General features: G+C 38.5%; 1 protein-coding gene across 2 annotated transcripts in view; it reads left to right on the top strand.

Moving 5' to 3' along the window:
- Positions 1-2692: 2692 nt before the first annotated feature.
- VPS4B (vacuolar protein sorting 4 homolog B) overlaps positions 2693-20671 on the top strand; it is a 904737-nt gene continuing 886758 nt past the window's right edge. For both annotated transcript variants that reach the window (XM_044065255.1, XR_006364000.1), the window contains exon 1: positions 2693-2919. In XM_044065255.1, coding sequence (XP_043921190.1) covers positions 2896-2919 — 24 coding nt within the window. In that variant the 5' untranslated portion in view covers positions 2693-2895. The remainder of the gene's footprint in view (positions 2920-20671) is intronic.

Genomic DNA, 20671 nt, shown 5'->3' on the forward strand with positions numbered 1-20671 from the left:
GCTTGTCAGACTGATGGGGCAGTAGTTCCCGGGATCCAAGGTGGATCCCCCCTTGTGGAGTGGGATAACTGTAGCTGTGCGCCACTCAGTGGGCACGAAGCCTGAGGTGAGGGTATGATTAAACATGACACTTAGGTGAGGTGCCAGTTCATTTTGTAGTTCATGTAGTACACAGCTCGGGATGTCATCTGGTCCCATGGATGCTGTATTCTTAGCTTTGTAGAGTGTGTTTTGTACCTGTGTGGCCATTATTACCGGAATTTGGCAATCTTCCAGTATTGAGATGGGCCATTTAGGGGGTGAAGTTAGCACTGAATCGATCTGCCAGGATATTGGCAATATCATTGGGATTAGTATATTTAATGCCATTCTGTTGTAGCTCAGAGAAGAGTTGAGCATTGCCATTTAGATTCTTGACATAGTTATAGAATGCCTTGTGGTTGTCTTTGGAATCTTTGGCAATTTTATTTTCGTAACTAGCTTTGGAGGATTTACATTTCTTAAATCCTGATTTGGATTGCTTATCCTCTTTATCCTTATCCTGAGACATTTCTCCTATACAACAACACATACACACACAGAAAGCTCACAAAACAACGAGCTTCAGTCAAAGAGAAAATTAGCCTTCTAAATTAAACAGGCTAATGAACCAAGTAAGCTATTTGTATAACTATAAATGTATATATATATATATATATATATATATATATATATATATATATATATATATATATATATACACACACTAAGCAAAAGGATCTATATATATATATATATATATATATATATATATATATATATATATATATATAAAACATACACACATTCACATTATAACATGACCCCCCCCATTAATATTCCAAAACGTGCATGCTCATTGGTCAGCGTGCACGTTGTAAATCGACTTATACTAATGGAAAAAGGTCCGGTCGCCCGGACTTTTTCCATTACTTTAAGTCTTTTTTAAAACACTGTCTCGCTATGTTAAAGAAGTTTAACATAGCAACACAGGTTTAAAAAAAGCAATGGAGATCTCCGTTGATTTTTTTAAAGCTGTCTCGTTATATTAAACTCCTTTAACATAGCGACACAGTATGTAAAAAGCAACGGAGATCTTGCTTTCTCTGTTGCTTTTTTTTAAACCTGTCTCGCTATGTTAAATGGGTTTAACATAGCGAGACAGCATTAAAATAAGCAAGGGAGATCTCCGTTGCTTATTTTAAAGCTGTCTCGCTATGTTAAACCCATTTAACATAGCGAAACAGAAAAAAGCAACGGAGATCTTGCTTTCTCTGTTGCTTTTGCCCACAGCTCTGATGTACTGCGTAGGCATGCGCAGTACATCAGAACTTCCGCTGAATACCAGACAACTGCAGAAGGGCAGCAAGGAGGCATTATACAATGCCATTATTTAAGAAAAGTAATTATTTTTTTTCTTAAATAATGTCATTGTATAATAGCAATAACCCACTTCTGGGTGTGGGTAATGCTGGATTTACCCACGGTTGGCTTTGTTTCGTCCCGAGGACACCACACCAACCGTGGGTAAATCCAGCATTACCCACACCCAGGCGTGGGTTATTGCTATAATACACAACTAAGTCAAACAATATAACAGTAATTATTTTTTTAACTATTTTCAAACTGTCACACACAGTTTAGTAAGATATGAATTTCCACACTAAGTATCTAAAGAACTGGGAGATTTACAAGGCCTAAATAGATAAATGGCCACAAGGAAGAGAGAAGAAAGATAGCTAAGAATATATAGATGCTAGTGCTAATTTACAATACCAAGAAAAGAAAAACCTTAATAAAATACGAATATATAAGCTAAATACTTAGAAAAAAAAAATCAAATTCATTTGCCTGAGCTGGTGAATCTCTCCAGGTCTGTTGCAGCGGCAAATGAGATCTGGGGGGAGCACCAGTGCATCATGGAATAGGGAATGGGCCTCGAGCTGGTTGAAGACCTTGAGCGTTTGCATTTTGCTGAGTCTAATCCGGACCCATCAGTAAGAAGGACAGGCGAGTAGGGTTGCTACCCCTCCATTTTTTTCTGGACTATCCGGAAATTAAACTGATTCTCGGGTTAGTCCGGAAAACACTGTACAAACTTCGGTATTCTGTTTCAATAAAGGAAACAGACTATTGGAGTTTGTAAATCAGCCGAAAACAGGCAGCAGGAACAGAAAAAGAGGGCGTTCCCCGACAGGTGATGTAATTGGGACATAACAAAATGGGCGGCCTACAGGCGGGGTTACTGGTGATGCGAGGGGTGTAGCTTTACTCCGGTTTCAGCCACAGTGAAAGGTGGCAAGTGGCAACCCTACGAGATAGAACAACTTCACATCAAAATGGCCAGCACTTATTACCAATTTTGCCTAAACAGCTTACAGAATGGATAGTAACGGTTTCTTCCAAAAATAACAATGAACGTGTAACAACCCCTTTTAATATGGAACAATATAAAACATACTTCATTTCATTGGTAGTACTGGGAACGGTCCTTGGGCAAATTTTCTGTTTCCCCTCAATAGATCTAAATTACACATTGTTTTAAAAACCCATGAATAAAAGTCCTTATGCTTACTAAATAAGTATAGCTTTTTATGCAGCAAACGTCATAGAATCTGTAGTGCTCGGAAGGCGTGATTCCCATTAATGAAATGTCATCTGTCACATGCTCCGTGTAAGGCGGAAGTGAATCCGACATCTTTACACGGAAGGGGCAGGAGTGTGTTTTTGTTTTGTTTCATAGCTTATGTTTTGGCTATGTAAACATAGAAAATACATAGTTTTACATGTCTTATTATAAGAAAGTGTATTTATATAATTCGCTGGCTTAGCAAGTTGTGTGTTGATCGTTTTGAAAGTCCTGAAAAATCTGTTCCCATGGCTAATAGTACGACTCTTCAGGTAAAATTAATATATTTTTAAGAAAGTATATTAGGGAAGTGGCAAATTATCACCGTATCCAGCCACAATAGCTGTATGTTTATAAATTGGATTAACGTGTACTTTGGAATACGGGCGTGGTGGATTAATGTGTAAATTTGAGAACTTGTACGTTAGCTTTCTGTCAACTCTTAAAAGTTTTATAGTTTCATTGGTTTTATGAGTCTAGAAGTATTGACGTTTGTTTAATTTGAGTGAAATTCTTTTTTTCGGAGTATCTATTTGAAATGTTTTGTTTTCTTTTGGTCAACTGAAGACCCAACGAAACCGGTCAGATCGGTATTGCAGGCTTTAATTACTTTGTATTTTATTTAATGGATATGAAGAAACTGCAGGCTGCAGTGTAATGTCAGTGGGTGGTGTTTTTATGAATAATGTAGTGTGCCCTTATGGTTATAGTTTGCTAGGGTAAGTGTTTTTAAGAAATACTAAGGGTTCTGCGTGGCGATAAACGCCATTCTTCTGATTTAAACGTCTCATCGACTGTGTGTCTTGCCTAGTTCAGAACATGATGGGTAGTGTGCATCTTCGCCTTTCCATACCTCTCAGGTGCATCTTATTACGAGGGCCTCTCCTTATTTTGAGCTTTAAAATGTCTGTGTTTGTCATAGTTTCACATTAAAAGGATTTGCCTCACATTCAGTATTACGATTTTTAGCTTATAAACATGGTAAACAATACTGAATTATATTAACTCCCAAGCATAATTGTATAAGCTTAAAGTAACATATTTTTATTCTGTAAGCTTTTTAGCTGAAGTTGTTGGAAAGCTGGTAGTAAGTGTTCCCCATTTTGTCCATTTGTTCCACACTGAGAGGTAGTGTTCTTCGTTTTAGAAGTAGGTTGAGAGCTATGTTACATTGAAACATTTGTTCCTGTAAATTTTAAGGAGGCTAGTATAAATCAAATGACACACCATAGCCCATAGGGGTACATGAAGTAGTACTTTCCTTTACTGACCACCTCTTGATTTCAGGTACATGGCAAGGCTACTGGTACTTTGTTTTTTACTTAGTGGCAAAAATTACTTTATGGTTTGTAGATGGTCTGACCTTTCCAAATGGGTATCACCTCCTTAATTATCACCTCCTTAAAAAAAAGCACAATATTCTAAGTGATGCTGAGGGGAAAAGTACTCTGTAGAGTATTCGTGGTTACAGAATAATCAGGAACAAAGACCTCCATTCTGGAATACTTTATAAAGTTTAGTAGTATTCCCTTGGAAAGTTGACAATATGGGCGGCATAGTGACGCAGCATATGGTGGTGTTGCCTCATAGCAAGAGGTTCCCCAGTTCATCTCTCAGCTGGGGTGCCTTCAGTGCAGAGTCAGCATATGTCCTCCCTGTGTTCTCTTGTGTATCATCTGGGTGCTCCGTTTTCCTCCCACACTTCCAAAGACAATGCAGTAAGTGGATTGTGCACTCTAAATTGGCCATAGGTGGTAGTGTGGGTGCAAGTGGGTGGTGTGAAAGACCTACAGGGACAGGGCTAGCCACCTGGCAGTGTAAACCTTGGCTCTAGATGATTGTCACTGTTGAAGTGACACCCTGACCCCATGTGCAAAAAACAGAAAAAGGGGGTTGTGGATGGATGGACTTTGAAATTGACAGAATGTGAGGACATGAATTGATATGTATTTTTTGAAGGAAACTGTAACACTAAACTGTTGTCACTGTTTTTTTTGTCTGCGGTTTGCCACTTTTTTTTTTAACATAATCAAATCCAGGAAGTACAGAGCAAAAAAGTGAAAATCAGCAACATCCCTGGACATTGGGGACTTGAGTCTGTATGTTAGAAAGGGCTACTGAATGTAGTTGTGTATGGCAGTCATAAGAACAGCTCAGCAGATGAAGGTACTGTTCTGTTTGTTTGCCTTGGTAGAGGTGATATGTAGACTGGTTTTGTATGCTACCAGTTATTGTGTTGAGCTGCTGCATACACTGTCTGAAGCAGGTAGAGGTGACATGTAGACTGGTTTTGTATGCTACCAGTTATTGTGTTGAGCTGCTGCATACACTGTCTGATGCAGGTTTAGAATGTCTAGACAAGTCTGTCAGGATGTTTTGTACCCTAATGAACTCTTATTTTCTAAACTACTTGTGGAAACACCTAATGAAACGTAATTTATGTAAAGAATGTTTTGCTTTACCTCAGGTAGGGAGGCATCACAAACGGTTACAATTTTCAACACAATCACTTGTCTATTTTAAGCTAATGCCTCCAGGTTCTCCATAGCAACTATCCATACTCTGTGTGAAGAACATTATTACTTTGGCTGCTTGCACTGTTTGCATCCATGCCTTCTGACTGTTGCATGATGCACATTCACATGTGTGATACTTGTAGGCAGCTGGAAGGGTAATTGGCCCGTGCTGAACAGAAACTCATGAAAACAGAGAGAGAGCATTTAGACTGCACAGAAGGCTGACTATGTGAGAATTTAAATGGAGAATTGAGCTCTGTCAGACAAATCGGGTCTAACTGCTTAAACATTGAGTACTCTTGTTTTTTAAACATATGTGATGATAATGTGATTCATCACAGCAATTCTACTTCTTGGCGCTATTGTGTTTTTTCTTGGGAGCAAGCACCGCTACTGACCCTGTTGGATATATTTATATTTGGTGTCAATCTGGCAAACAGCCCAAACCACTAACTGAGTCTTTGTAGCCCTTAAGCAAGTTATCACTCTTCTGGCAAGATTCTTATCTGCTATTCTCCCTGTCTACAGCTATGCTTTGTATTTTTTATTCTAGTATGCACATGCAAATATTTTCTAAACCTTGTTTCTGCATGATGATTAGAATAAGTAAGAAATTTACATAAGTCGGCTTAAGTTTATTCTGCTTAATAATTTAGTGCTGTTAATATGTAAACATATATGACACTGCACACTTGCCTATGTGTAGCTTAAAAACACCACAATTTGATTGTAAATGTTCAGCTTCTCTGCCCAGATTTCTAACTTTCTAGCTTAATCTCTGGTTACATATTGTATGTACCTTTTTCTTGCAGACTGTTATGTCTGTGCACATTCTTAAAAAAATAGAGTTGGCAAATAACACTTTTGTTCTTTTACATGCAACCTTTTTGACTGAGAATTATTTTCATCCTCGCAGCAAGAGGTTCTCCGGTTCAATCCTCAGCTGGGGTGCCTTCTGTGCGGAGTCTGCATGTCCTCCCTGTGGTCGCGTGGGTTTCCTCCGGGTGCTCCGGTTTCCTCCCACATCCCAAAGATATGCTGTAGGTGGATTGGACACTCTTAGGTTGGTCTTAGGTGTGAGTGTGTGCATGTGTGCCTTTTATGTGGAAGGTTGGGCGCCGGGTTGGCAACTCGACACTGTAAAACTCCACTGCCAATCATGAGCGGACAGGAGATCCGCTGTGGCGACCCCTAACTGGGAAAAGCCGAAAGAAGAAGATTACAGCTTTAGCAAAGTGTTATTTTTGTTGCGTCTTCACACTTGTTTAGTTGCAGTGTTTTTTTAAGTTGCAGGATATTTTTCCTTTTATGCTTCCTAAACCTGTCATGGCTCCTATTCATTTTCAGTTTTTGTATCTGTCACACAGTAGACTCTGTTATGAGTTTTAATTAGGACAAAGCTACTTCAGTTGCTCTGCACAAGTCATTCTCATTCTTGCATTGAATCTGTTTCCTTCAAATTGTCCCCTTCTAAGTTTATATACCACACAAAGTTTTGTGTTTCATTGTAATGAACCATTTAACTCACTGAGTTCAGTCTTTGGCTCTGTTCTTAAGTTCAGTAAGATGGGTGTCTTTAGGTGCTGAACCTTTTGCCGTTGTGAAAAGCATATAATAGCTATTTGGCAAATATTTCTTTGTCTCACTGTAACTCTGAAACTTTTATGTTATTCCAGTACTCTTTCTCTCTCTTAAAACTAAAGTCAAAATGATGACCTTTCATTTTTCCTTTGTGACATGCAAAACTTTGTATACTATACTATTGTCAGTTTTCTGAGGTGCATCATTTGCATTCGAGAACAAGTCTGTAAATGCTCAATTTCTAGTTTTCATACAAATTACCTTGGTGGAGGTTTCTTGTGGCTGCAGTTATACTGTTTCCGAGCTGGAAGAAACTAAAACAACTTATTTATAATTGTTTTTTATATTGATTGTGTAATGTTTGGTCTTTACTCATATGAATAAAAAGACTTGCAAGAATAAAAACTCAAGGTTTAAGATTGATTGCTACAAGATTTATTAGTGTATACTAAATGATTGAACAGAAATCTATGGGAAACCATATTATATACATATCTTGTGACCAAGATTTTAACACCAGAATTTTGTAGATAAATGTGTCTTGTATTCATTATTAACCTTTAATAATTTTTATATTAAGATTCTGTTAGGACTTTTACATTAAGCAGACTAGTTTAGGCTTATAATCTTCTGACTGGAATGTCTTAAGTTTGTACATGGTGCTGTTCAGTTTGTAGTGCAAAAGTATGTGTGATGCATGACTTAAACATATGCCCTAAGATACTATAGTACAAAAATAGTAGTATCTATGTGGAGCTGATGGAAATTTTAAGCAGTCTGTAGGGTCCCAGAAAGTTTCTGTTCACACGTTTTGAGAGCACACTTGCTAAATAAAAGTTTGAAGTGGAATGAGGGAATTTACTTTTTTTTTATTTTAGTGTAACACTGGTAGTGAACCATCATTTAAAAGACCAGCCATGTGTGGGTGAAAGAATTAATGTGAGCTTGGGTGAAATAATTAATGTGAGCATCTGCAAAAGCCCCAGTGTGTATCTTCTGGAAGACACTGATATTGGATTTCATCTTTGGAGAAAATAAATTCTGGAATTGTAGTTTTGTAATGCTTTGACATAACCCCAACTTTGGAAATTGGGTGATGTAGATCTGGAGTGTAAGCAGTCACGTATTGGGAGGGGTCATACCTCTCAACCCCTAAACGCTAGAAATCTGGACAAAGCCAAGGAGGGACAAAGGGCCACAAATAGGGAATGATTTTAAATGTTGCTGTAAACTTAGCATAGCAGGTTGTGTTGGCGTGCATTTTCTGATGGATATGTGAACCTTGGTTCTAGATGATTCACTGCTGAAATGACACCCCAACCCCATGCAGAAAAATAGAAAAAGGGGTTGTGGATGGATGAAGTCTGAAACTTTAAATGTATGTCATTATTTAGTAGCTTTAGTCCTCAATGACTTGCCAGAAAATCACAAATTCAGTGATGGACAGACCAAAAATATGGGTAAAAAAATTTCAGATATTCTACAAAACTAGTTGAAAGGAATGTATAGGGGCAAGGTTATGCTTACCTTGATAGTGGTCTAGATTTTTATGCGTTTTAAATGGTTGGTGCTTGTTCAGATTGGGGGTTCTGTGTAACCATGAAAGGATTCACGTGAAAAGCTCAACACTTTAGAAGTGGACACTTCCTAAAAAAGTGTTAAAATGTAGCTAGAGTAAGAGTACCATAACACAGAACAATGTTGACTGCGTCATGATGGTATTTTGAAGGTATGTTTTACAAAGATAGTGTTGGCATTCTTAAGATGACATACAGTGTTTAAAGAAAAGTGGCATGAATTGTCTAAATGGATTTTGATGCCAGGGCACTTCAGCGGGCTAGGCTTGTAAAGGCTCCAGGGCCATTAGCCTAGTACACACCAATGAGTTAAGATTCATGATTTTTAAAATGTATAGCAGAACATGAAAAGGGCTGTACTTTGATGGGAGATATATATGGTGATATGTTAGCTAGAATCTCTGGCTGCTGCACAAGTCATTTAACTGTAGATGATATCCTGATGCAGTGTTTTGAATTCACAGTGCAAGTACATCATACATGTTGTTTTCGGCCCAGGAAAGCATTAAAGTTTGTCAGTTGCAGAGAATTGTTGTAAGAGGTAAAACATTGATTCAGTTTCTGTAGAGTCTAGTAAGAGGTGAACAGGTTTATAAAGTGTGCATTCTGTTGATACAGTTTTATTTAATAAGTCTTTTAATAGAGTTATACAGATGGCAAATACTGCTGACAGTACATGCTTAGAAGTGGTAGCAGTGCATTAGTATGACAAGAGCTTTAAGTGCAAAGGGAATAGGGAATATATCAGTAAGTGGGAGTTTGATATGATTTGAGATGATACACTGGGATTTTTTTTTTATTTTCAGGAGGAGCATGTTCAGAGTATGTAATCTTGGGTAAGGGGGGACATGTCTGTGAGATTGGTATGGTTCCCTTAGTACATACGGTGCGAAATGGTCAAGGTTTCTAAGGTTGTAGAATGAGGGGGTTCTCCTATTAGTCGTGAATCTAGTGGAGAGAAGACTTAGTTTTGTAGTAGTTTAATACTTAAGAGTTATGATCTGAGAAGGTTTGCTCTTTGTTTGCCAGGAAGCTATTTTGCTTTTTCTAGTGTTGTGCAATTGCGTTCTTCTTTTGGTGACTAATGTGAGGCAGATAGCTGCTTATAGTTTGGATGGTGGAGGAATTTTTCTTGTATGCTGTTGCAGACAGTAGAAGTCCATATTCAAGCTGGGCCAGTAGAATGCCTTTGCCTATGGCCTTCCTGGTTGTTCTGGAGAGAAAGGGGGACATTGTATAGGACCATATTAATCTCAGTAGAATGCCAGTAAGCAGACCTTTTAAAAAGCATTGGCAGGGAGGATAAAAAAAAAGAAAAGCAGGAACTCCCAGAACAAAGGACAATCAAACAATTCAAAATGCCTGTATAAGGGACCCAGTCAGTCCCTTACCTCTTCCAGAAAGTTTGATCTCCATTTCTATCATCAGCAACAGATTGTTCTAGACAAATTGGTTCAGAATGTGATCCATCTAGGCAACAGATGGCTGAGACTTTCTCCTCATCCTTCAGACCAAACCCTTTTCTTTCCACCTTTCTTGCGTCATATGTTGTATGAGGGGTAGTGTAAGTTGTTCATCCTCTTCAGTTGGGGAAAAGATTTTACTCAAGAATGTTTTTGGTGCCTGAACCACAAGATGGCTTCACATTGAGTAACAGCTTAATTCTAGCTCTCCCAGTGTGAAAACCAAACTCGGCAGAGAAGGCCAGTAGACTTGTGTTTTATGGGTACATTTCGGTAACTGTCTAGTAAGTGTACTGCCTGGACGCCAGCAGAAACAAATACAGGGGACCTGAAAAAATCCACTGCAAAAAGTTTGACTGGGGAAAGTTCTGCAGCTGTTCAGCAAAAAGCAATGCAACCTCCAGACTTGAATTCCAGTAAACTACAGGAAGATATAAGACAACTGCACACAGACCTGGTTAAAGTAAACAAAACACTGATGCAGTATATCGACATAAACAAGGTTTTAAACAACTATTCAGATGAGGTGACAAAGCTGCAAAAATCAGAGCTTGGAAAATAATAGGCTGGCTGAGTATATACCAGAGAAGCTGGAAGGAACAGACTGCATTAATTTTATGAAATCACACATAAGCAACTGGGCTGGTCTTCCACAGTGGGAGTTGTTAGTTGAAAGAGCACATTGTGTGTATGCTCCAAACCTGGCTATGAGAAAGTAACCTAGATCTTCAGTAGTAACGATGCAATCCTACCAGCAGAAGGAGTTGATTTTGACAAAACTGTGGTAGAAGGACAAAGTACTAAAATTGAGGGACTACAGATTGTTTGTGGAGAATTAATTTATTCCACTATTCAGGGAATGTTGAGACCCAGGTTTGAGATTCAAACTGCTGTACCCAGCTATCTCCAAAGTATTCTTCCCTGGAGGGACAAAATCATTTTTTGATGAAGTACATGCTAAGGAGGAAATACAGAACTTTGTCCAACAAAAAGTGAGCTCTGAAACCGATATTCTGCTTCTTGTTTTTCTGGTAATAAAAACCACAGAGATTGTAGCTGTGAAACTTCCTCCAGTGTTTCAATGGAAAATGTTGGAGTGAAGGAAGGGAGCACAAGAGCTGACCAGAAGAACTGAGAGTACGTTGGAAATGAAGCAACGAAAGAATTTGGGAGATGGAGACTAACAGTAATAAAACCAGTAACTTAATGTGGGATTACAGTGCGGTAATTATATGTGTGAAATATGACAAAACAAGAACATTTGGAAATATTAGACTTTTTAAGAATTTGTTTGACTTGTGGGAGACTCTAAAGCATATGCCCTACTTCATGTCATATTAATGTTCAAAAAATGGTTTGGGGAGAAGAAGAGGAGGCAGAAAGTTAACTGTGAGTAAAGAATTGTTTTTCTTATTAGCATTATTTTGTGGTATATGGTTTGCTTTGCATGCTATAAAGTAAAGTGTTCTTCATTAATTTTACATGTAATGGGGATTCTAAGCAGGTGCTGCAGTTTTTCTTTCTCCCTTCTCTCTCTTGTTCAGTTTTAAGAAATGTAGGCAATGCGATGAAAAAAAAAGCCTGGTTAAACGAGCATGAAAAAAGAAAAAAATAATATGCTTTTTCTCATTCTTGCATGGGGAAATGAATGGATTAAAGACCGTAGAGTGATTTAGTAACCAGTTTTAAGAGTAAGCAAGTAAATGAAAGAATATTGAATATTACAAGACTTTTTTTTCGAGGAAAAACCATGTATGCTCAGCAGTTCTGCTGTTGATTTTCATGTTTCCATGGAAACCATCTAATAAGAAAATGGCTGTCTCAGTGGAGACACAAGAAATAGAGAAACTGGCCACAGCCTGGTGGAGAATGATTGGCTGAAGGAAAAAAAACTGAGGAGAAATTGGCTATGAGATAATGTTCTCTGAAAGCATTCATGTGTTTTCCCAGCTGGGAGAACTATAAAGAAAAGAAAACAACAATTGGCACTTAGAAGCACAGGCTGCACCATGTGTCTTAGCATGTTTAACTTTTCTTTTAGGCTAACTCAAGTCTCAGTGTGGCTGTCAATTTGGGACTTTTGTTCCTGTTAGGAGGGTAAAACTTCAGTATTTGAAGATATACATAGATTTTTGTGTTAGTGTTAGGTTAATAGGTTTTAGGGGTTATGGCGGTGTCTCTCTCTTTGTTTGAGGGCTTTCAGTAAAACAAAGTTTTGTAAGATGTAACATAGGCTCAAAGGGATATGACAAGAAACAACTGTGTAAAGGTTACACCTGTCACAGTGTATGCATGTAACACAAAAATTGTGTTGTACATAAAAGGTGGGAATAATACCTTCAATGCATTGATCCTTTCTGGTCTCACAGATAAATACAAAAGAGAGTAGTGAACTATATTAAAAATGTAGAGTGCAAATAGCTATGTTACAGGAGACCTACTTAAGTCTGAACATGTGAATTTGATAAAGATTTTCTGGATGGTTATTTAGCAGACTACCTGGGACAAAGGAAAAGAGGAGCACTTATATTTGCAAGAGGAGCTCCAATTGTGATAGAAGAGGATAAAAAAAGATAATGGTAGGTTTATAGTGCTAAGGGGCTGCTGGCAAGAGAAAAGGATTACATTGTCATGTATTGATATTCCACCTAAAACTGCTACAATGGAGCTTAAAAAAATTTGGTAAACATTAATTGGTTTTCAGCAAGGAATATTACTTGCAGGTGGGGACTGGAATGTTGTTTGCAACAGTGAATATGTGTCTGAGGATCCCAGAAGGGAAAATATAACAAAGGAGGGTAGATATTTGGCATGGAAGATGTGAATTCAGTAATAAGAGTTTGGGAGTGAGTTTACATATTATTCCCCTAAGATATAAAAACTAGGCTAGGCCATACAGAATTTGCATTTCACGGGAACATGTGCATTTGATCTAAGGTCTTGATACGCACGCACCCAATAACTATTTTAGATCATGTGCCAGTAAATACGAAATGGAAACGCATGGTAATGAAGTAAAAATGAGACACTGGTGCTTTTCCACCTATCTGTTGAAAAGAGAGGAATTTAAGGAATGGGCAGTATATATTTATTCAGGAGCTATTAGAGAGGATAGAAATTTCTTATGAAAATTATAGCTAGGGAGTGGGAAAAACATTAAGGTGGAGTTTTAAAATTAAGGTGGAAATAAAAAAAAATTGAGCTACGGTTAAAAAGGAATAAGAAGTATTTATAGGAAGTGAGATGTTAAAGTATTGCAGAATAGCAGGAATCTCACAGAACAAGAAGTGTCAACTACAGAATGCTAAGCAAAATAATAAGGGATTACCTTGATAATATGCACAAGTTTAGATACGTTGCTGTTAAGCAACAGTTTTGATAGTAACAGTAGACCCCAAAAACTTTTCAGGTAGATGAGGCTCAATTACTAACTGTTAAGAGGAGATGAGATAAACATTTCTGATGTATAACCAATCTACAGGAGAGTTCCCAGGAATAGATGATATTCCTGTGCCAGTTTGGAAGCTAGGAGGGGAAAAAACGAAAGATCTGGAAGTTTTTAAGAGAAATACCAACATCCTGGAAGAAAGCCGTGGTAGCTGTAATGCCTAAAGAGGGTAAAGATCCATCAGACCCAGCTTCATACAGGCCCATTTCAATACTAAACCAGGATTATAAAGTGTTTGTCTATAATAGCTAAAATAATGACAAAAGTAATGCCAAAATTGATAGATATGGATCAATGTGGTTTTCTGGAGGGAAGACAGACACTTTGACAACATTAACAGAACATTGATAATCCAGAGAGAAGCAGAATTTAAGAAGATACAATTGTTGGTGGGTCTTGACAGTGTAAGCTGTGACCTTTGAGCAAGACAATGGAAACATTTGCATTTCCTAAAAAAATATATAAGGTTGATTAGGAGGATATATGAGAGATCGGAGGTGAAAATTAAAGTGGGTGGGATCCTCTCTGATAATTTCTGCTTGAGCACAGAAACCAGGTAGTGGTGTCCTCTTTCCCCTTTTTATTTGCATTATATTTAGAACCACTGGCAAAGAAAATAAGGGACTCAGAAATTCAAGGATACAGTTGATATGGTAGTCACGAAAAACTGGCTCTATTTGCAGATGCTACTTTATGCCTGACAAAACCAGAATGAGACGTTATAGTGTTGTGGAATATTTTGAGACAGATCTTTTTGGGATACAAGGTTAATGAAGCTAAAACAAAGGCAATAATGGTAAATGATGTACCTATACACAAATTAGTTCAGCAATATCCGTATTTATGGGGACATGATAAAATAATGTATTTAGGAGTATGGATTAAAAATGATTCTGGTGTGGCAGCTAAAGATATATGAGAAGAGACTAAACAAAAGATAATACAAAATTTTAGAAAATGTAAGCCTTGTTATATGGATAGTGTACGATACAAGCAGTCAAAATGTTTTTAGTCCCTTTAGTCTTATACACAGGTCAGGTATATTTTTATCAACCAGAGGAGAGGTTGTGGATAGCAATTAATAAAGAATTGAAGCACTTTATTTGGGAGGGGAGGACAGCAAGAATCAAGTGGGATAAACTATTCTTCCAGTAGAACAGGGCGGATTGGGATTACCCAATTTGAAGGGGTATTTCAGAGCTACACATTTAAGGCTCCTATACATAGTACAAGCAGAAACCTACAATTCAAAGTGGAAAGGGATGATGTTGAGATGGGGAGAAGCTCAAGAAACAAGGAGATACTGGGATTTTGTATGCAGGCCTTTTAGGATAATAGTAATAATCCTACAGAATATTATATCCATAAAGTAGCCAATGTATTCTAGGAACTAAGCCAACATGGTGAATGGAGAAAGGAGATTCTGTCAATGGGGATGACTGCAGTTAGTGTTATAGACAGTAGACAAGATTGGGCTGGAAGTTATTGGTGAAAACTGGCAAAGGACCCAAGGTATTGGGAGCAAATAACTAGAGAGGGAAATATAATAGAATGGGATGATGCCAAGAATGTATTTGGACTGCTGGTTAGAGATTGCCTTCCCTATCAATGACTGATATCAGAGTATAGGCAAAGAGAAAGAATAGGGGATCCTAAATGAAAGACCAGCACTGGTAGAGTTTTTAGTAGAATTTAGTACAAAAGCTGTCAGGAGCATATAAAATATTGCTAGATAACTATAAGAATCAATCAGAGGAGGTTAGAAAGGATTGGAAAGAGAGATTGGATAAGCAATTCACAAAGCAACAATGGGAGGGTATGTGTATTTCTAGATTTTGTTGCATGTTTGGGAGACCGTTTACAATTTTTGCTTGGAAATGTTTAAATAGATATTTTTGTACCCGAAGTGGACACCAGAGAATTTTTCCTTAGTTGGACAGCAAATGTTGAATGTGTGATGGAGTACTTGGGAACATATATTTTCTGGGAGTGTGGTGGGTTGGCGGACTTTAAGGATTCCTGCAGGACGCACGATCAGAGATGCTGGGTGGGTGAATTGGTGTGACGAGGGAGATGATTTTTCTGAGCTGTGATACAGAATCAGAATTGCCTAGACATGGTAAGGCTTGCTGTATCTAATTTATCTTGGCTGCCAAAAAAGAAATTACTAGAAAATGGAAATTAAAAACTAAAACAACTATATTAGAAGTAGTGAATATAGTAAGAGAGAGAGAAAACAACTGGAATTGAGATTTTTAGAAAAGGGTAGGAGCTAACTACATAGGAAAACATGGGGATTTTGGGAACAGTATATACAGGGGAGGAATGAGGTTTACAAGAAAGTAGGACTTAAGTGAGCTATGTAATGTTTGAAATGATTGGGTAGATAAGTGGTGTATAATGTTTGCAACTGGGAGTATGTCAGTATGGTTTGTGATGTAAAATGCTTGCAACTAGCATTGTGTTGGTGTGGTTTTCATTTATGTAGATATATGCATACAATATGTGATGGCTTAATAAAGCTGTTTCTTTAAAAAAAGGGGGGTCAGGAATTGAATAACTTGTCATGTTGCTTAGGGTATATGATATGTAAATTGCAATTTATGTGAAGTATAATTTTAATTTAGTTTGATTAGTTTTATATAAATGTAAATTTGCCTGTAGCACAAGAGATAATTCAATAGAAGTGTTTTAAAAAAAAAAAAAAAAATTGGTGCCTAAAGAAAGAAAGCTCCTGGAAGTCAATTTGGGATCTTTCTTTCCTGCATCGGTTTGTGATAGTGCCCAAGTTTAAAATGCTTTCACTTCATAATCTGTTAGCCCTTCTTCCTCATTTGAGTTTTCTAGTAACCTTGGATTTAAAAGATGCATATTTTAACATTCCTATTCATCCAGATTTCAGGTGTTTCTTAAAGTTTCTGTTTGTCCAGATCACATAATCAGTTCTCTACTTTTGAGGTAGCCCAAGGGTGTACACAGTGTCACGCTACTGTTAGTCCATTGCAGGCTACAGGATATCCACATTTTCCATATTTGGATGACTTGTTTATCTTTGCAGAGCCTTTTTTTCAAAGTGTCAAGATCATCTCACTTGGGTAAGAGAACTACACATATTGGATTTCCCAGAGAACATTCAAAAGTCTGTGACTCTTGTCACAGGATCATGTTTCTGGGATGGCTGTTAAGACACTTCAGTACAAAGCTGTTTTCTTCCTTGGGGGGAAAAAAGTAGATTTATAGTCGGATCTATTCCAAGGGGGGTTTCCACTGAGACTTCTGTCACAGTGGTTGAATACCTCAGTATTTTGAGCCTCATGGTTTCTGCGATTCCCATGATGCTTCTTGCAAGATTCCACTTGAGAAAGGTACAATGGTATCTGAAATCTTTTTGGCTCCAGCTTCAGCATTCACTGTCTTTTCAAATTCCAGTCATGGAATTTGTGAAAAAGGAAATCACTTGGTGGAAATGTCAAACCTCCCATTCTCCCCTCCTAAGTCAACAGTGTCTGTCACAACAGATGCCTCACTTTGCTGGGGAGCAGTGTCAGTGGGCATAATGGTACAGGGTCTTTGAGACAAGAAAGATGGGCCAAAATACACACATGAAAGTCTTTTTAAAGAGCAAACATTTTAAGTCTGAGTCATCTGTGGTCCATGGGACCTCTTCAGGTATTCAAACCCTATCGTGCACCCTATGCAGACTAGCCATGTTAGCATGGGATATAGCTTTACAGTAAAATTGGCCCAAGCAACAGTGGTTCTTCCCTTTTTTAGAATTGACCAGGGGCAGTTACCACAAGACCTCACAGACCTGGATTTACTCACATGAGATCACATGCGCTTGATGCATCCTGACCTCAAACTACAACTGACTGACTGGATGATGGGTCTTAATACCTTCTAGGCATCTGTTTTCTGAGGATGTGCAGCAGGTACTAATGGAGGCAACAAAGCCTGCTACTAGAAAATCATATATAAGCAAATGTAAAAGGTTTTCTTGTTGGTGCCAACAAAAACGGCACCCATTCAGAGCTACTGTTTTTACAGTATTTGTGTATGTTACTATCTCTTGCTCTATCAATGTTCATGTGTCTGCCACTTCAGCATCTCTGTCCATGGACTCCTCCCCCCTCTCCCCTTTCAATGCAATCTTATGTGAAAATGTTTTTGAAAGGGATGTGATGTAAGAAGCCTCCCAAGAAAAAATGTGACTCTTCCTTGGATTTTAATTTTGTGTTGGAGAAGCTAACACTTGCTCCGTTTGCACCAGGTAGTCTGTCCGACATGAATTTCTTGACATGGAAAACAGTTTTGCTAAATAATGTGACTGTAAGAATAGTTTTCAAATTGCAAGCTGTTACGTTGCGTCAACCCTGTCTTGTCTATCTATCCGTAGGGACATGGTTTCTTTGAGAACTAATCCTTCTTTTATGCCTAACATGGCATCAGAGCTTATTTTAAGCCAGTTTATCCATGAGGGAGAAAGGATGCTTTATACCTCTGGATGTCCAAAAACCCAGGTACAATCTTGACTGAACAAAATCTTTCAGTTGTTCATTTCTTGTGAAGTTAGGAAGAACAGTTGGCTTAGGTTCTGGTATCATTCTAAGGGGATCCAGTTCTTGTCAGCCTGGGATGATATGGTTGATAGACCATGCTGCTTTGCCAGAGATGTTCTTCACCTGTCGCCTCTAGGCCTTTGGTTACTGGCTGGGGCACCTGCCTTCACTATAGTGCCTTTTTAGGCAAGGTCTCAAGAACCAAATTTTCGACATGTAAATATCACTCGGAAAAAAATTTAAAGGTTCTGTTGCAAAATGGTAGTAGTTTTAAATCAGAAACTGTACTCTTCTGGGAACAGTCCTGTCCCTGGAGGATGTTCATGTTTGTGCAATCATAGAAACTTGGTTCAGGGCTGCAGCAAGTACCCCAGCCTTGCAACACTACAATGCCTTCCACACTTTCAGACTGTGAAAAGAACGTGCGAGAACCAAAGGAGGAGGAGTATCTATTTTCATCAAAGATGAATACACCTCTAGACTGGTTAGACAAACTCCATGGAGTTACTCCAAGTTCAACTACCTGTGGGTAAGACCCCCCCCCCAATCCTTCAAATCATCGTTGGCTATAGACACCTTCAGCGAACCATGATACCCACACTGCCTGTTTGCACCTACTTGAGTCAACCAAATTACAATCAAACACTCTAGTCATGGGCAATTTTAACTATCCTTCCATTGACTGGGAACGTTGTATGAGTACCAACATGCTCACATAAAGGTTCCTGGACTTTAACACTAATACCCTTTAACAAACAGTATGCAACCCCACAAGGGACTCTGATATTCTTAACCTGGTCCTCACAAACGGGGGTGACAGTTGTACCACCACAAGTATAGGACCTTTACTGGTTAATTCTGATTACAAATCAGTCACATTTGAGGTAGCTATAACACCCAAAACCCTCTTAGGTGAAATTGGGCTAAAAAAATTCACCAAAGCTAATTGTACCCTCCTAAGGGGTAGCATAATTTCCAAGCTCCTGTTCCCACAGATGGCATTGACAACTATACTAAGGTATACACAAATGCCCTGTGCAATCACTTATACAAATGTACTGACATTGTTGTACCTGATTGGATCAAAACAAAATCCTCAAGAAAAAACATGCCTCCCTGGTGGACCTGTAGCATTAATAAGTTATACAACAAGAGGAAGAAGTTGCTGATTAAGAATAAAAAAAGAGAGGTCCCAACACTATAGGAACACTCTCTCTCCTCTGCTTGAACAAACAAATAAGACAACTTGTAAAATCCTCTTAAGGGCAATTTTCGAAAAAAAATTAGCAACCATAGCTAGGGATAACCATAAGGCATTCTTCAGCTGTATCAGTAACCTAAAAGGTAAGACCCAGGCGTGTGCTTGAACTAGCTGTGGATGTCATCACACACTGATCCTGTGAAAATCGCTAACTTATTAGCTGATAGGTTTGGTGAAAATGTCACCCCCCCCCCCAAACATTACACAAAGCATTCTCTCTACATCGCCCCCACCATGCATCTCCAAAGAGCAAGTCATTAGTGCTCTCCAAGGCCGTAAGCACATCCTCTATAGGACCAGATGGCATCCCAGGTTGCATTTTAAATGGTCTAAAAAAAGAAGTTATGTACTCACCATAACTTTCCATGTGAGTTCATCTTGCCTTCATTATTTACTGATGGGTTTGGAGCCGATCCTCGGCTCCGACTCGGCCAACTGCAAAAGCTCAAGGTCTTCAACCAGCTCGAGGACAACTCCTTATCCCATGATACACCCTGATCTTCCCTCAGATGCTGCATGACTACTTAGTAGTATAAGTATGCCACTCAGAGAGTTTGATAAGAGACAAAGCACATTATATGAACCTCAAGTAGACTGGATGGGGGTTGGTGGGTGGGATATAAGAATGAAGGCGAGATGAACAACTCTCATGGGACATTATGGTGAGTACATAACTTCTTATTGTGAAGTTGCTCTATCTCACCGTTCATTCTTAACTGATGGATAGCGTCCCCAGGCACCATCTTCTCGGGTGGCTTATGGGAGTATATTCCTCAGAACTGTGGAGCCAAAGGAGGTCCTGTCCCCGGAGGCCTTGTTTAATTTGTAATGAGTGATAAAGGTATGAGGTGTTGACCAGATAGCTGCTGCACAAATAAGAGTCTAATGGTAACCTCGCAGAAAAAGCTAATTAGATTGAAATAGCTCTAGTAGAGTTGACCTTAACTTTTTGTTGCAAGGGGACATTTTGTAAATTATAAATAAAGGAAATACAATCTGATAGCCATCTTAACAAGGTTACTTTTGCCACCGAGGCACCTTTCTTTGACTCTGGAAAGGAAACAGAGTTGATCCATTGACCTGAATTGTTTTTTTCTGTCTAGGTAAAATCGGAGTTGTCTATGAACATCAAAATTTGTGCAGCATGTGTTCCGTCCTATTTGTGTATTGGGGAAAGGAAACTGGCAACTCAATAGACTGGTTAAGATTTGCCTCTGAACAAACTTTTGGTAAGAAGGATGGATTAGTTCTGAGCGAAACTCTTATTATGGAAAATCAGATAAGGAGGTTTGATGGTTAAGGCTTGCAGCTCAGAAATCCCCCGAGCAGAAGTAATGGCTATCGGGAAGGAATTTCAAAGAAAAGGACGAGGTTAGTTCAAAAGGAGGTAGTATGATTCTGGATAGAACAAAGTTTAGATTCCATGGCATGATTGGAGCTTTGATTGGTGGCCTCAAATGAATGGCACCTTTAAGAAAGGCTTTAGCAAGTTGATGCAACATGACATTGGAGCCTTGGAAACCAAATTAAAAGTTTGATATCGCTGCTAATTGAACTCTAATGGTAGCTGCAGCCACTCCTTCATTGAAAAGTTTAGTTAGGAATTCCAATATAGATGG

Source organism: Protopterus annectens, chromosome 3.part0 (assembly GCF_019279795.1).
Source record: "Protopterus annectens isolate FY-2018-M chromosome 3.part0, PAN1.0, whole genome shotgun sequence".
Taxonomy (NCBI): Eukaryota; Metazoa; Chordata; order Ceratodontiformes; family Protopteridae; genus Protopterus; species Protopterus annectens.